Source organism: Neolamprologus brichardi, chromosome 9 (genome assembly GCF_056152115.1).
Source record: "Neolamprologus brichardi isolate AB-2024 chromosome 9, ASM5615211v1, whole genome shotgun sequence".
Lineage (NCBI taxonomy): Eukaryota > Metazoa > Chordata > Actinopteri > Cichliformes > Cichlidae > Neolamprologus > Neolamprologus brichardi.
Genome location: NC_142112.1, coordinates 26,165,945 through 26,184,228, shown reverse-complemented (window position 1 = coordinate 26,184,228; position 18,284 = coordinate 26,165,945). Strand labels below are relative to the sequence as shown.

Genomic DNA, 18,284 nt, shown 5'->3' with positions numbered 1-18,284 from the left:
TTATTGTCATGATCCTCCTCATTTACAGTGACAAATTGTACACTTTAAGTCAGCTTCATATGTTATGTCTGCTTCGTTGGATGTCCCAAATCTACAATCTGGTTCATTCTTAAAAAGGGTCAACTAAAGTGCATGGTGAATTATTTCTACTTCATAACATCTAAGCAAGTATCCCCTTCATGAATGGAAATACAGAGGGTTTATGACAAGGTTACAGTCAAGAACAGGAAGGACAGATTAGACTTTGGCAGAAAACATTTAAAAGAGTCTGCACAGTTTTGGAAAAAACTTATTTTGACAGATGAAACCAAGATTAGCTTGAACCAGAATGATAGGAAGAGAAAAGGATGAAGGAGAGAAACAGCTCAAAGGATAAATTATGGCATGGGCATGTATGGCTGCCAGTGGAACTGGGCCACTAGTGTTTATTGATGATGTGCCTGCTGATAGAAGTAGCAGGATGAATTGTGAAGTGTACAGGGCTATGCTCTCTGCTCAGACTCAGCCAAATGCTGCAAAGCTTTACGATGCAAATGGATAATGACCCAAAGCATACCGCAAAAGCAACCCAAGAGTTTCCAAAGCAAAGAAATGGGGCATTTTTCAATGTCCAAGTCAGTCACCTGATCTCAATCTAATAAAACATGCTTTTCAGTCATTAAATATAAAAATATACAAAAAAGGAACCACAAACTTCTGTTGTACAGAAATACAAAAGTTGTGCCTTTGTCCAACTAAACGCAGAAAGACTGTTAGTCTTATTATGTCCTAGCAATCTTTACTGTGTCAAATGTAAAATGTCTTAAAATTGGATAATAATTGTGGTTCCACAGTAACAAAGATATTGTAGTGAGCAGCAGTTGTAGATGGAGCAACAGGTCCATTTCTGGAAAAAACGCCAACATCTTTGAACCGAGCTAAAGCAGATCAAAGCACCTGTACACAGAATTCAACATAAGTAAGGTTCAGATGTAAACATATTTCCTTTAAAAATGCTCAGATTCATTTTCAGGATAACAAAATTATAGCTCATAACCATTTATCAGAGTGAAAAACACACATCTGATGGATAATTTTTGGTATTAAATGTCTTTATGCCAACATCTAGTAAATCTCCTCTCATGATGTGTGTTGACTTACCGCAGCTTGTCTGTGTGTGTTGGACAGAATGCCGTGGATCTTCACTTTGTCCTTGTCCATCTGGTCGATATTTACCCACAAGCCCTTGCTCATCGGATCTGAAGGGCCGTACGTTTTTGATGTGTAGTAGTTGTGATGTGTATCCTCCTGAAGAATGAAAGAGAAAATAAGATAATACATTGGGTGAGTCTGAAAGATTGTGAAGAGGAATGTAAATAAAGCTCAAAGGAAAGAGCAGCTCTCGTAGAGTCGATCTGTGAAGTTTGCGCCCTTATTATACTGTACAAAGTGTAGAGAATATAAACATTTAAAAATAGAGATTGTGCAGCTCATTGCAGTCTAATACACAATTACCACTAAATAAAAATAAAACACATGCATATGGAAATTCACTGAGATCCAGTATTTTTAATTTTGCAGCTAACCAAATTACCCACTAAATTAGATTATAACAGTCCCCGTCCTTTCCTTCAACCTCTTTCCTTTAAAGCGCTCAGCACATGTACTGCTTTTAATGTTTCCTAATAAAATTAAACAACAAAAAAATGCAATCAGCTCCTTTTTCTCTTAAAAAGCCTGCAAAGTCAGGGCTGCCTTTAATAACAGAGCCATCCATGAACTTTTACAAGGCCATACGAGACGGGCTTGTCTGCTTTTACTGTTTCCTGTGCAGAATTAAGAAGAATGTTTGTGTTGTCTGTTTCCCGCAGGGTCTAATGAGGTACCTTGCAGCTGTGTCTTTTTATTTGAAACACTGTTAAAGTTAATGTTTTGCTGGATGTACACTACGTGCGACTGTGATCTGACTAATAGGAGCTCACAGAGCTCTGCAGATGCTTTGATATATGGGCGGTAATATTCAGAGCTTGTCAAAAGGCCATGAGACAAACATTAATTAAAGCACAATCCTTCCCTGTTCAGTTCGTTTTGCTTCAAGGATTCATATTTCCCCTCAGAGAGTTATAATCTAATACCGCTATTCAATATTCAGCCTGCTATATAAGACAAGGGGAGATAATGTTTCAGGCCTGGCAAAGCCTCTGTGGGACTGATAAATATCTGAATCCCAAATGGAGTTCAGTCATGTAGGTGGTGCTACTTCTGATCAATGTGTACATTTAAACAAACACTGCCACAAGCCTTTCATCACAGATTAACGTGCAGACAGACCATGTCAGGGGAAAAGGCCCCTTCAGGCAGCCTTATTCAGCACATTACTCCCAGAATAGAAAACAAGTCTACTTGTAAAACACACAAATGCAGGGCTGTAAAGTTTCCTGCTAATCAGCACAGGATGATTTCTTGTCTCACGCAGAGAGAGCGAGGGAGATGTAGGCTCCTCAGAGGTGAGAGGGGCCAGCTGGAGTTCTTCAAGTAAAGGGGACGGTGGGCAGGGCGCCATCGTCCAGCTGGGTGTAGGTGGATGTGAAGCTGTGGGGGCTTCTCAAGAGAATAACAAACACAGTACAAGGAGCATTAAAAAAAAACAGAGTCACACACAAATAGTTTTGGTGGGAGGTTGAAAGAGGAAGGTCCCGTTTCTTTAAAACATCCACAAAAATGTCCAGCAAGTAAAGTGCAGTACTCAAAATCAGTGTGGGAAAATACAAACATGGTGAGAAATCTGCTCCCACTCTGGTCTCGGTTTTGGATGGCTTTTATGGGAAACTCGAACAGGTAGGCGCCAAGACAAAGAACAAATAACTCTACTCAATTAAATTTCAGTCCAAACGTGGGTCGAAAAATTGAGATTCAGTTAGGATTCTTTGAGTTTAGCCTTCATCTGTCTTCAAAACAGTAGACAGTGCTTATGGTTAAAGTGACACTGTGTAAAAGAAGATTGCAGCATTCCTTTTCTCCCAGTTCAAGTGTATAAAGGGTGGCTGCTACAGGACAAACATCTTTTCGTCAACCAAGAGAGATCAAAAACATTAAGTTTAGACTGTACCCAATAAATGCTGTGGCTGGCCAGCATGTTTCTACTAATGTCTGAACCAGATCCAGATCTGCCCCAAAGTTTTTCACTCTCTGTGGATGGCTGTCAGTCCAGCTATCAATGCTTATTTATTCTGGAAGAAGCGGTAAAACTTTGTGAAATGAGTCTGATACAGGTCAGTGAGCCAGAGAAGCTCACTTTTGACCAATACCAGCGATACTGAAGTGGATTGTTTAGGATATCCAGAACTGTTGGTACGCACTGCAGTTTCTGCTGCTGTTAGCTACTGTTAGCCTCATTTAGCTGTTAGTTAGTGAAACAGTCTTTGAAATGAACATCTGATGGACTCTCCGTGACTCAATCAGATGTGAAAATATGGTGTGAAAATGTAATCAAACTGTTTATCAGAGGGAAATGAAAGATTTTTTAGCATACTAGAACCCAACATTAGCTGGCATAATGTTAGCTTAAAACCAGCTAATGTTGTTGTTTAGCTGGCTCTTGTCAGCTGTGTGGAGGGTTGCAGGACAATAAATAATTGTGACAATATTGGGAATAATTGAGCATGTATGTACATGTTCTCGTTTGTTTAAGTGCCTGACTTGAATTCAGCAAATGAGGCTTGAGGTGAAAAGGAAGAGGATGACATCTGTACTGTATATTCTATGTATTTATTATCTCACTCCTATTGCCTGTTTATACCCTGTCCTTATCTTCAATGTCATGCTGCTCTGTTGTATCTTAATTGCCCCTTGGGGATAAATAAAGTCTTTCTGATTCTGATCTTATTAAGATGCCTGTGGCATTGTCTTTTTCCTTTGCGTTTTTGCTTTTTTGGTTAAGGGGACCACTTCCTGCTATACCTTTAAAGTTTAAAGGAATCTAAAATCAGAAGTAGCCAAATCTCTTCTTACTGCCATTCCTTTCCCTTTAAGAAACTTGTGTGTGATAGTCGCTCCTTTGTTGTGGAAAGTTTGCAATGAGTGGGTGGGAGAAGTAGCTTCAGCCGCGGTGAAGCACATGCTGACAGCCAGGATTAAGTGACTGTAATCAACCATATAGTGTCTGGATATGCCTCAGCATAACAGCTATCCAACCGTTCTTTATCGTCTTCCTCTTCCTGTTCTCGTCATGCAGAGTAAAGGTTGTCAGTGAGCCAAGTCAAAGTAAAGATAGCACCAAAAGTTAAATTCAAACTCTGAACAAGAATTAGCATCTCATTCAACATTCTGACATGACAAGCTACTCCATTTGAAGCCTGTAAGTGATATAGAAATGAGGCTTCGTTTCATGGTCTCATTTGTGTATGCATATACACTTACATGTTTAAAAATTGGGCTAAAATGCGGCTTTTTCTTGACTGGACTTGAACAGAAACGTGTGTATTGTCGAGCCATTAGATGATGAGGGCTGGCACTGCGATTGGCAGACCTGCTGGGATTGAGGCTGAGCGTGACTTCATCGCCCACTGGATCTCACACTATGCTTGATTTAAAGGGGAAAAAAACGCTTTAAATCCATCCTAAACACTTTGCCCTTTGGTCTACCCCACTATACAAACAGCCAAATTCATACAATATTCACATATATAACAAAATAAAAAACATCATGAAAGCTGCCTGTGTGGCATTAAGTCATGGTGACATTTTGACAAGTCTAAACCTAGAGAAATCCCTTTAAAGGTAAAGTAACTGCAAAGTCACTTTCATATGCACGATTGCATTTTGAAACGCACACCAGGACATAAAGACAGCTGACGTCTTTCATAAAGCAAAACCCACAGAGGTTGTTAGACGTTCCACTCACCAGAAAGAAAAACAGTTGAAAAATCACTGGTGACAGTATAAATCCAAAAATGTGGAGCAGAATATTTTTAATATATTATTAGAAGCTACATGGAAGAGATACACATCTCTGTTTTCAGCTGAAACTGCAGCGTCCCTGAGCTGACCTCTGTAGTTCAGCTTATTGCACAGTTGAACTCATGAACACCTAGTGCATCATATTTGAGATTTTTTTTTTTTTTTATAGTAATAGTATGAGGAATACCTCGTCTCCTTGATATCATAGAGAGACAAATACATATAGAAACTGGGTGATAGAGCAGTCTGATCTATAAGCTTTTGGCTCTCAGGGGTCTGATTAAACTTTCCCCATGTTTAACATTCACTATAGGTACCTGGTAAAGTGTTCATCAATAGAATTACCCAATCAGCCAATCACATAACAGCTTAGGGACTAGTAAAGCACTATACAAATACAGGCCATTTATGGAATGGTTGTTGGTGTCAGATGGGCTCATCTGAGTATTTTCCAAACTGTTGATTTGCTGGGATTTTCCCACAAAACCATGTAAGAGGATAATTACCAGCTTGCAAAGGAAAGCAGAAGAGCATATCTGAATGTATCAAACCTGGAAGCAGATGGGCTACAGCAGCAGAAGACCACACCGGGTGCCACTCATGTTAGCTAAGAAACGGCAGGTGGTGGTATGGTAGGCGACTTCTTGGCACTCTTTCAGCCTCTTAGCACCACAGCTAGGTCCCTTAGCTATGGAAACACCACAGCCTGGTACCGGGCCGCAAGAGTTGAGGCTCAGCTGTGAAATGTATGGTTTTCAGGGTTTTTATCGGTTTTCAGCGTTATTTTGTTATCGTTTTTATCGTTAACTCGGTTTTCCTGGGTCTTTTCATGTGTGTTATGAATAAATCTTCTTTTTTTCGGTACCGGTACTAGTTTTATTTTGTTGTATTTATCCGCGACACCTTAAAGGCCGGTCCGTGAAAATATTGTCGGGCAAAAACCTGTCCGTGGCGCAAAAAAGGTTGGGGACCGCTGCCATAGAGAACCTTTGGGATGTGGTGGAATAGGAGGTTCAGTGGTTATGTGTGTATTATTAGTGTAAAGTCAAATGTCAGTTGTATGTTCATACACAGTGGAGATAAGTTCAAACTGACACCCACAGAGTTACAGATGTGGATCAGTTGCCCTGAAAAGCTCAAGCAGGAGGAGGTGAATGTGAAAGCTGAAAACATGTCTCTTAGATCTAGTATTTCATCTTTTCTTCATACAGTGATAGACTACAAATAGATGGAGATGGAGAATTACTGTAATTGCTGTTGATAATGGATCACTTTGTGGCTCTCGAGTACAAAAACAAACTGCTGTAAAGATTCAGAGTACAAAACCCATCCCCGATTCACTCCCATCTCTGTCTGAGGCATTTACTCAGGCTGCCCATTACATCAATATTGCATTATACCGAGACCTGAATATCTGGGCCAACATAGTTTCAATACTGAATGACTCTATAATATAAAGTAGAACCAAATAAAGTAATTTAGCACGTTGAGATTATTCTGGGTCCATTACTGAAATAAAATACGTTTTTTAAATTGTTATTCAAAAGTAGATAGCTGCGGCTGTGATTCGATGGGGTTTTTCAGAGGATAAGAGGAGAGTACACTAAAAACTGTAATCCCCTCAACTGTGATCATGTCTCTGCTGTAGCAGGACTCGAGCTTTAAATAAATGATTCAATATGTTGGGATTAAGATGCACATCTGCCAGCTTTCTTTTTCCCAAGACAACACTATCGTGCACAGTTACATCATGCTGAAGCGTGTTTGAAAAAGCATTTAAAGGACGCCATCGCTCATGTGTGCAGCTCTTCTTCTTCAGTAGATAATGGTTGCCATCCATTACTTTTTGCCACACTTCTTCTAGTTTCAGCAGCTTGCCGGTGTTGGTAGGGAAACATCATCATGGCTGTGCCAGAGTATTTCAGACCTGCTGTAACAGCAGAATGGAAACTGAACTAAAGGTTTATGATGAATGCAAAATGTTGGACCGGGTCATTTCCCAGAATGCTCAGGAATGACCCAAAATAAACCAAAGGATAGGAAAACTGGATCCAATGATAATCAAGAGAATAGCATCATCATTATTATTAATTTCTATAATTTTTGTATTAATTCTGTAATAATATTTTTATTTTCTATTTCTATTCCATTTTGAAAACATCTACACAGTGACATGCAGAATTTATAATCAATAGAGTAGATCTTGTACCGCTACCAGCCAATTTCTGGGGTCTATTAGTTATCCAAATAATATTCCTTAATCATGACACACCTGAGTAGGATTTATCTGCATGCACACAAACAGCTCATTTGGAAAAGGAAAGGATTTGGTTGATATCAGATTTTGTCTGAGAATGATCCACCTTCAGTTTATCTGAATCTATGGTCAGAATGTAAAGAATTACCACTGCAAGAAGCAGGAAGTTGTTAACCATCATCCCTACAGACAGGTCACAGCCAACGGGTTCGCAGACTGATCTACAACTAACGATCAAATAATCGATCAATTACACATTTGACCGGCTGGAAAGAACAAATGCGCATTATAATTACTGAGCATAACGTTAGTTCAGATCAAGTTCATCCACAGTACAGATCAGCAGATGGGTCAGTTGACAATCCTCTACTCATCCTACTGGCAGATCTCACATACCTGCACTAGTAGTTTGACCACAGCTCCTTCATATGTGGAAATCCAAAGGTAGGAAAAGCAGCTAGTGGACAATCAAAGCCATCCCTTTAAATTCACGTGGTTACCTGATATCTCAGAGGACAGTGGCAGTATTTAATCCAATGATTATCATTTGGACTGGGCCCAAACTATAGCCTTAACTCAGGCTGCACAGAACCACATTGACTGATAAAGACTAAATACAACTCAGGACAAGTGATCATGTTTCAAAGAGCAGTGAAACAAATGGAGAATACATTCAGCGAGTACACTGAAGTGAATCCAGGCATCTAATGTATAATTCAACTCTCACCTGTGGTTTTACAGTAGAATTTAATTTGCAAACTGTCTGATGGGGCTGCTCTTTAAAGCGATTTCCATGGACTCAGAAATACACCGAGTGGACTACACACACTACCGGCTCTCTTTGTTCATCCGAAGAAGTGACTACAAACCAACGAGCTGCCTGACCCACTGAGAAAAGTCTACACCCGTACTGCTGCAAGGCAGAAACTCTAAACTGAATTTAAACAAGTGCAGGTTCATCGGAAGAGCATACGTGAGCTGCAGCAGCTGCCTGAGATGGTATGGCATTACACAGTCTGAACGGTGAGCAGCGTAAAGACGGTAAACATCTCTTTCCAAACACGTTATCCCCCGGGAATCTTTTAACTGACTCGACAAACCGAAACACAAAACAAACAAATTCGGGTAGGTTCTGAAACTGCAGCTCAGGCGAGCAAAGTAATGAAAATTAGCAAACCGAATGACTCCCTTAAGAAACCCAAATAAATAGTGAAAGTAGTGAAGCATGTAACCCCCCAAGTGCCTCCTGAGCAGTAAAGTCTCAGACATCCAATAACATGTCTCCACCATAAACCACACCTCTATTACTACACATCAAAGGAAGCTACACAAACACACAAATAGAAGTGGGATGGATAAACCCCCGCAAAAACTGATATATTTTTGCTGGCAATCTGACATGCCTGACTCTGGTTAAATATCAGCTCAGTGTAGATCTGAACATCCAGATGTGAACATAAGTGTATATTTTCATCTGAGAGAGACCACAAGGAGTTTTATGTCTCTCTTGTGTTGTTGCAACATGATAAGGGATTTGAAAAAGGAGCAGTCTGCACAATTTATCATCCGAGCGGCTGCTGCATGCCCTCCGCCGCTGACGGTTTTATTCCTCATAAAGATAAGATTTGAAATGTTGCCTCTGACAGCAGGAAACCCCGAGTAAAATAAAGCAAAGTAGAGCTTTTTAAAATGTATGTCGTCTTATGTTTACTTGTTGTAATTTTGTCGCCTTGATTGTCTATTCTGTGAATCTGTTCCTTTTCAGTAAACACGCCATCAATCCATTGTGCTGCTGTCTAATTCTCAGTTATGCTCCCTGAGGCGGTTTCTTCCCTTTCTCTCACTGAAGGGTGTTTCCAATCTCACTTCAAACTCTAAGGACAGAGGGTGTTTAATGCTGTGCAGAGTGTAAAGCCCCAATGACGCAGATTTGTAATATTAAGTTGTATAAATAAAAATGGCTTCACTTTAGGTCAGGGCTACATATTCCTTCTGCATGTTTATGCGAACAGGACCTGAAGGTGATTTCTCGGACTGAGTGGTTGTTGTAGTGGAGGTGGTGAAAAGGTGCAATGCTTTTTATCTCTTGTCTCGGTGAACAATGACTGCAAACGCTGTGTTGCAGGGTAATGAAGCAGGAATGCGGTGTTATGTATTTAAAAAAGGAAATGGGCTGCGCTCTTCTTCTGCATGTTTCTGTCACAAATCAACGTCTGCCCTTTCTCAAAGTTAACAGAGTGCTAGCATCTCATTAAAAGGAAGTCTGGACTTGAAGAACAGTGTTTACCAAACTTCTGTATTTCTTTTTTTTAAGATATGCTCTTGCTGACAAAGTGTGACCAGCTTCATGCTGCTGTGGAAGTGTTTCTAAAGTTAATGTGTTAATATTATTCACAGGCTTGTGCATATTTCACTGGATTCTTCTCTCAACTTTGACTCGCTGTACGTCGCTCGCGCCTCGATAAACAAGTGTTGAGCATCACGTAACTGCCAAAATCTTTTTTTTTTTGTTTACACGCGGTGGGTGGGGGTGTTTATCAGACCGCTGATGTGTGAAGTTATTTTGAAGACACTGTATAACAGTTATTTTTACCTAATCACTGTTCATAATTGGGAGAAATCAAAATGCCCACCTGCCACCGAGCATAAACGGAGAGGAGGTGGAGAGACTCTGTAGTTTCAGAACACACACATTGTCTGAAAAACAACAACCCCAAAACACTATTGTATTTCCTGAGATCCCTGAGGAAAATGAATCTCTCTCAAAAACCTTCTGTTGTCTTTCTACCAATACACCGTTGAAAGTGTCCTCACCCAGGGCGCTCTGACACATACGGAAACAGTTCTGCAAAAACTCATAAAAGCTGCACTAAAGATCGCCACACACAGCTGCCTGCTCTTAGACACATATGCACGTCATGCAGCTTTCAGAAAGTATTGTAAACGACCTATCTCACATCAGCTGTTTGAATGTCTGCTCTCACGTAAATGTCATAAATCCATCACAGCACGCACCACAGGACTTTTTATCATCATCACACTGAACTCTGCTTTAAAATCAAACACTCAATAAATCAATTAGACATCAAATCTATTAACACCAGTCACAATATCATTTACTTTTTATACACAGTTTTCTTATAGAAATACAATATTTTTATAGAACTGCTGTGGCCACTTTTACTCTCTTAAGCATCCATACACATCTGGAACTAAGCTAAAATAGCCAATGACAGCTAAGAAGCCAGCTAAATCATTCAGCATCGAGCTGGCCTTGAATCATGTTGTGGGTTATGTACATGGATTTTTTTTGATAGGCGATCTGGCAACTTGGGGAACATAAGATGACACCCAAAATGTGCTAATCCGTGCATTATAATTGGTCGAAAGAAAATCTGAGGGTCACATAAATTTTGTGAATTTCTCAGGAGAAGTAGCAAAACGGGAGGGTGCCCGGAGATGTCTTAAAATGTGGGATAAACCTGGAAAAGAAAGGAATGTTTGCGGGTGTTTTTTGGCTTTATATGACTTTCCATTGAAAATTAACTGTAACCACTCACCCCTTTACTGGCAGCATGAACATGCCATTAGCCTCTGTGGTTAACTGGGGTTCTTATGCAGCCAGTGGACACCCAGGGAACAGATTTATCTACATTCAAAGATTTTCAAATTTAGAAAAAGAATAGCAAATTAATAAAAAGCTTAATGCTGATGGTTTTGAGATTGAATTTCAGCCATTATGTTACCCTTTTGCTATCCAAAAAGACTAAAAATCCCCCCAAAAACATGTTAATATTAGTCAGACTACAAACAGAAAGCTTCCAGCACTGACACGGTTGTTTCTTCCTTCCAGATTTATGTAGATATCAGTTTATAGAGATCATCAGATTACTGATGGATTGCTGCACCTACATGCTCAGGTCTGTCGTCTGCTAGCTGATTTTGTTTTCATGGGCTCCAGGGATACGAGAGTCAGATCAGCCACAAGCATAGATTTGTGTAGAGATGGTAGAGAGGCTTCCCTCTCAATATTTAGAACAAGTGCATCTTCACCCAAAGGTAAAAGCACAAAAGCATCCATGTTTTAATTATGTTACTCAGAGAAGAAATAAAGCCTCACACTTGGACAGGTTGTCTTCCCTTCTCAGTTTATCTTTTTCACTTTGAAAATATTAACTTTAATTATCAGAAGGAATTAAACACTGAGCCTTTCTAGCAAGTGAGAGCCTGACCGCCTTATATTTCATAAGTGCATTTTTCCTGTGTGACTGTTACTGTAGTTATGTACCGGTTCTCAGATTGCGTCAAAGAATACTCAGCATTGTCCGTGTTACATGGACACCATGGAAAATGGTGGATATTCACTAAAGGGTCTATAATTTTAACACTTTCACCACAGGGGGCAGTGTTTTACTAGTGTAAGTGTACTTAACTGTGTGCTGCTGTTCTTTAAACCTTCTTGGTGCTTTTTGTCGAGATGTGAACCTTGGTTTTTGTCGCCTCCTGCTTAAAAAAATCTGTTTGTTGTGTATTTCATTTAGTTGCACTTCCACCCTTTGCTCTGTTTCTTACCTATTTTGTGCCACACGTGTCCTCTTGAGTATAAATGCCTCCAGCCTTGCTATCCCCACTGCCACCTTGTCTTTGTTCAACTCTGATGTAAAGTTTCATAAACTTGTCTTTTCCTCTTGTTTCCTGTTTTATTCTGTTGTATTAATGTTGGATTTTCTTGTGTATTGACTTGTTTTACCTTTTACCTGCCCTCGCCTATGCTGTTTACCTTTCCTACACTGATTAAAGGTAGAGCTCATGACAAAAACAGTTTTAGTCCTGAACCAATTTCCTTCGTCTTGCGCCGCTGAAAATGTTTTCTTTTACCTGGTTAAATAACGATTACATAAACTCTGTGTATGACCTTGTGGTAGAAAGCAGTATTACATGAAAACACAGCCACTGCCTTTATTTCAAATTTATTTGATATCTCTTCAGCACAATACAAAGATGTATATACATAGCAGCTGTTCCCTCACGATCTATTGATACTGTTGATTTTGGAGGACTTTAGATGATCTCTAACAACAGGAATTTAAAGAAGTACTGTGCATTAAAAAATTATGGCATTAGTTACCATTAGGTTGTGACTTATGGGATAAAAATTCAGAGATATTTTTATAGTTTCCTTCATGTTCTTCAAAACAGAAAAAAATAAAACTCTATGTTGTACATGAAGTGCCTGCAGCCACAATTGCATAACATGTTGAACGGTAGCCATTAGATAACAAACATGAAAAATACAACAGTGAACCACCACAAGCTGCGAGCATGTCGGGGTGTGCAGAGACCTCAGTGTGCTCAGCTGCTGATGAGACTTGGCTTATATTCAGACACCCTGACTCGTTCCTACAGTTTGATTCTGCCTTTCTTATTCCATCGTACAGTGACCTGAGGACACCTTCAACAGAGAAGCTGTTTAATCTGAGTTAATGATCCGGAGAGCTGCTGCAGTGAGTAACAGTCGTTCAGGCGTCAGACAGTCTGCTGTCTAAGCCGCTGTGGTTAAAACCTTCATGTAGAGGTGACAGGAAAGCTGCTATTGGCTAACTTGTGTGTTAAACAAAGCACAGAATGACCTCAAAAGGAAGGAGAAAGAAAAAGATCAACAGATTTTTTCACCTGAACTGATGCGGATGAGTTCAACTGGGAAGCGTTCAGTCCATCCTTGGATAAAACACGCATAAAAACATAAAGTTTGGGCCTTGTGAGTCTCTGTACGGTTGTATGTACTCTACATTTTTAATTATTTACATTGTACAACAAGCAAAAAAGTGGAATTGGACAACAAGTAGTATTTACTGTTTTTTGTTTTCTCTGTACTCTAGCTCTGTCCTCTCTCAAATGCACCAAATAAGAAAAAAAAAATTGTATTCATAAATTCAGAGCTGGTTAAGCATTTAACTTTTTTCTGTTTTAGCATATTTACCAAACACAACACAACGTACTATATCCACATAAATAGAAGCAATAAAAATAATTGTGCTCAAAAATATTTTAAGCATAATTTCAGCAGAGAAAATAACAAAAGCCTCCTCTTTGCACCCCAAACTGTAAATGCTATAAACTCGATAAATACAGCCCAGAGAGTGAGCTCCCTAGGTGCTGCATGCCAATCTCAGATTACTTCTTGTTTAAAGCAGGGATGTTAAACATAAGGTCCAGTGGCCACAATCAGCCTGGCAAAAACTCCAAACTGGCCCACTGGACAGCTTTGGAAAATGTGAAGGTGGGTATAGAGTTCGGATTAAAAAAATAATAATAATAACTAAAATTAACAAAAACTTTGTGCCTTATAATTACAGGACAGTGTGGGCAATAAGCTACCAGAACATTTTCTGTAATTTTTACATTTATTTATTACAATTTAAGCCCAAAGAGTTACAGCAGCAGCGTGTCTTTATCATGTAGAAAAACCGAGGCATATGGCTGAAACTGAACTTCTTCTTATATTTAGATATTTCAGGGATTAAATATGTATTTAATGCTCTTTATACTGACAGAAAGAGGAGTTTCACTGGTCCCTGAAGACCAAAGTGGGCTCTATGTGGCCCACGGTGTAAAATGAGCTCGACAACCCCGCTTTAGAACGACTGCTGCTTGCTCCACCTCTTACTTTAACCTTAAAACCAAACAGGACCTGATAGGGTGTGAAATTCTTTTACATTTCATTGCTCATATGGTCTGAAACCCCAACAGGTTTTCACAAAGATAGCTGGGGATTTTTTTTGTCTTTTAGTTTGGACGAGCATCAAACTTGCTGTCATTAAACAAACTGATGCAAAGCGTCAGTAATTACCACAAGTCTTTGTTACTCACTTTGACAAAATCACTGCATAACGGCATCTCTTAAGACCCACTATTGCACATCAACGAACAACAATAAAACAGCGAGAAATTGATGGCATGACAGGCAGTAATTTCAACAGACTGGAGTGTAATGCAGCTATACGACCTTTTTCAGCGCAGGCTTAGATTCACATTTGTTTTGACAGGTAATTTTGGTTGTAAATCACTATTTGAAGAGATGAAAGCAGCTTGAAGACTTGCGCAACAAAATAAATTAGGGTACAAAATAACTCCTGGGATGTGTTTACCATCACTGAGTGGTGATATATACCGTTGCTAAAGTGTCAAAGAGTAGATTTCTCCACCAGAAGGACACAGCTAAAGCTGTTTGAGCGTTGAGGGGACGGTCTTTGAACCCATTCAGCTCACTGCCGCGTGGAAGCCTTGAGCTCAGTGTTTACTGTTTCTGCCCTCTGAATATGAAGGCTCTGCTGGTGGCAGGAAAGTGCTGGTGGCAGGTGAGGGAGTGCGTGTGCTGAGTAATGGCAGGGAGGACTGACGGGGTGTTTGTGCTGTCGACTGTTTTTTTCCATTGTGCAACAACAAATGAGGCTCAGAGAGACAAAAAACAACAAGACGGGACATGTCTGAGTGGCGACGAGCACTTATGTAAGCATAAATGTGCGCGGCTATAACAAACGGAGCACGGGTGCGTGCTGTAGTCCGAGCGTGTTTACAGTTGTGTGAAATTTAAAGTGGTGTGTGTGTACGCTTACACACGAATTTGAGTGTGAATGATTACAGCTGATGATCAAAGCTTCTCAGCCCTTGTCACTGAGAGAGACAGGGCTGTGAACCTGAGATGATTAGAGGCCACGGGAAAACTTAACGAGCTGTCTACAACCCGGCTGAACGCCCCCATGCTGCGTGGCATCCAAGGCGCCACAACAAGGTATGCGGGTGATGCCTCTCATTTACATAGATACAAACACAGATTGAGAGCAGCTATTAATCTCCAGCAGGTCCTCCAGACCATTCACATTGTAGGGGGCTGGGTTAATTTCCTGTTCTGGTCTTTTCGAGGTCAAATTTAAAAGGATCCAGTCCCACATAGAAGGTAAATGAACACCTGAGGGCTGGGCTTAATTTGATATAAAATATTAATTCTTAAAGGCCCCTCCTCGTCTTCTTTTTTCATTACTAAACATCCACTCTTGTAAGGAGATTTATAATTGCTCCAGGGAAGCAACCTAAGAGTATTTTTGGGTCTGGCTCAAAAGAGGACTTTATTGATTCATTTATTTCATACTAGTAGGAGGATTTACTGCGCGAGGTCGGTCAAACACAAGAAATGAATTAAGGCTGCTGAGTGAAAATGCAGAAACTGAACTGCAGGAGAACTTTTAACATCTTTCATTAACATATTATTTAATATAAACTTACAGCCCACTTTGATGTTTGGGCAAATGTTTTGGCAATGGTGGGAAGTAAACCTCCAGCAGAACTAGGTTTAGGGAAGGACAGCCATCTGCCATGACTGGTTGGGGTCAGAGGAAGATTGATAAATGATAAATAATAAGTAAAGTTACAGAAAGGTTTGTGGTAGTTCACTGCTCAGACTGTCTTGTAATTACATGTATACATTTCGAATACAAAGTTTTCATTAATTGGCAGAAAATCTTCTTGTACTTTGGTGTGTTATGGATGTCAGTGGGGGGTCTTTAATAATTAGAAAAGCTGTAAAACCCATGAAAACACAGTTAAAACTTCAAAATCTCCTTCACATTTGCCAGGCTGATTCTGGCCCCAAGTGTTTTGTTTGACACCCCTGATTTAACCATTACGGTTATGTTATGTCGTTATGAGAGAAGCACCTGGTTATGAAATCAAATTCCATTGAGATGTAACAGAAAACTGGCTGTTTCTTATGTTTCCATCGATCTATTTTCATCTCGTTTTCTATATCTGGGTTGCAGGGGAGCGTATCACAGCTGCCATGGGACACAGGTGGGATACAGCCTGGGCAAGTAACCAATCTATGACGCGGCTAACACAGAAAGACAGGCAGCTCAAGCTTACATTCACACCTCCGACCAATTTAGAATTGACAATTAATATAACCTGAACCCACTGACTGGATTCGACCCAGGACCTTCTTGTCGTGAGAGGACATTAATACTGAAACTTTCCAGCACACTTGTTCTTTGCATCTTCCACAACAAAAATACACGCTCACTTCCCCCATTTAATTTCCCCCATAATTAAGACTCTTAGATAACCTGCCAAGAATGCCAACATCTGCAGGAAAGCCTTTGTAAGAACGGTAGCAGTAACACTACAAGGCGAGGAAGTGCCTAAATAACAATGACATACCAGTGCAATTACTGGGCATCTCCAAGACTGGCCGTTATACACCAGTGAAGCATGCCAGACGTTGCTTCTAACCTAAAGCAATTGAAAGTATGGTTCACTTACCTGCTGTTTTCTTTTATTGCCTAATCTGTGCATATGCAGTAAAACAAGCTTTACTTTTAAAGCCTCGATGCTTGGCTTTTGACTTATTGTCCTAGCCTTCTAAAGCAAAAAAATAAGATGTGGTCCTTGGATCGTTGCTTACCTCTATCTGGGAGCTGTTGTCTGCTTCCTCTGCTGAAACCAGGCCTGGGAAGCCTTCAGGCTCCTCCTGTTCACGCTCCTGGTCCTGCTCCTGACTGGCTCTGTTACTGTCCATGTTACGAGGCTTTGGGGGGAGCCATCTCCTCCACCGGTGACTGTAAAGCTTCACGTCAACAGCTGTATCCTCATCTCTCGCCTGCTCCTGCACGTATGAGTATGGGACCCCTAAGGAGACAGAACAGGAAAGTGTGATTAATAAACAGCTCTCAACAGCTCAATTACTTCTTAAAACAGAATAACTGCTATGATGTCTTCCAGTCAGGTTTTAGACAGAACCACAGCACTGAAACCGCTCTGACCAAAGTGTTTAAGGACATATGTCTGAATACAGACAGTGGAAAAATGTCAGTCTTAGTTTTGCTGGATCTCAGTGCAGCATTTGATACAGTTGACCACAACATATTACTCAAACGACTGGAGAACTGGGCAGGTCTTTCAGGAACTGTACTAAACTGCTTCAAAACATACTTAGAAAACAGGAAATACTTTGTATCAATAGGTAACTTCACATCTGAGCAGACAAGTATCACATGTGGAGTTCCCCAAGGTTCCATCTTGGGACCCCTTCTGTTTAACATTTACATGCTCCCACTGGCACAGAGTATAAAGAACAACAAAATAAACTATCATAGCTATGCAGATGACACACAAATATATATCACAATGTCACCAGGAGACCGAGGCCCTGCACAGGCTCTTGGTAAATGCATTGAGGAAATTAATGACTGGTTGTGCCACAATTTTCTCCAGCTAAACAAAAACAAAACTGAAGTAATAGTCTTTGGTGCCAAAGAAAAACGATTACAGGTCACCAGAGAACTTCAATCTATACACCTAAAAACCACAAACCAGGCGAGAAATTTGGGTGTAGTGATGGATGCAGGCCTAAACTTAGAAAAACATATTAAGACAATAACAAAATCAGCTTACTATCACTTTAAGAATATATCAAGGATAAAAGATATGATGTCTCAACAGGACCTGGAAAAACTAGTCCATGCATTCATCTTTAGTAGGCTTGATTACTGTAACAGCATCTTTACAGGTCTACCTAAAAAATCAGTCAGACAACTACAGCTCATTCAGAACTCTGCTGCTCGAGTCCTCACTAAGACCAAAAAAGTGGACCACATCAGTCCAGCTCTGAGGTCTTTACACTGGCTGCCTGTCCGTCAGAGGATAGACTTTAAAGTTCTAATGCTGGTCTATAAAGCTCTTAATAGTTTAGGACCAAAATACATCAGTGACCTCCTGACCCAGTATGAACCTTCCAGATCCCTCAGGTCATCTGGATACGATTTTTTATCAGTTCCCAGAGTCAGAACCAGACACGGAGAAGCTGCATTCAGCTTTTATGCTCCATATATCTGGAACAAACTCCCAGAAAGCCTCAGATCAGCTGAAACACTCAGTTTATTTAAATCCAGGTTGAAGACTCACTTATTCTCAGCTGCATTTGAATAAAGCACCAAATCCACACTTTTAAGCTTAAATTTCAAAACTTACATTTTAACTACAGATGTTATCTACTGTTTTTTTAATCAATTTTAAATCATGCTTTTTATTTTTTAAT

At 40.1% G+C, this 18,284-nt stretch overlaps 1 protein-coding gene across 1 annotated transcript in view; it reads right to left on the bottom strand.

The window, feature by feature from the left end:
- Positions 1-18,284, bottom strand: part of plxdc2b (plexin domain containing 2b) — a 110,996-nt gene that overhangs the window by 48,036 nt on the left and 44,676 nt on the right. Inside the window, exons 2-3 of the mRNA XM_006795050.3 lie at positions 16,653-16,876; positions 1,141-1,287 (exon numbers count right to left, since the gene is read on the bottom strand). Of these exons, the coding sequence (XP_006795113.2) occupies positions 1,141-1,287; positions 16,653-16,876 (371 nt within the window). The remainder of the gene's footprint in view (positions 1-1,140; positions 1,288-16,652; positions 16,877-18,284) is intronic.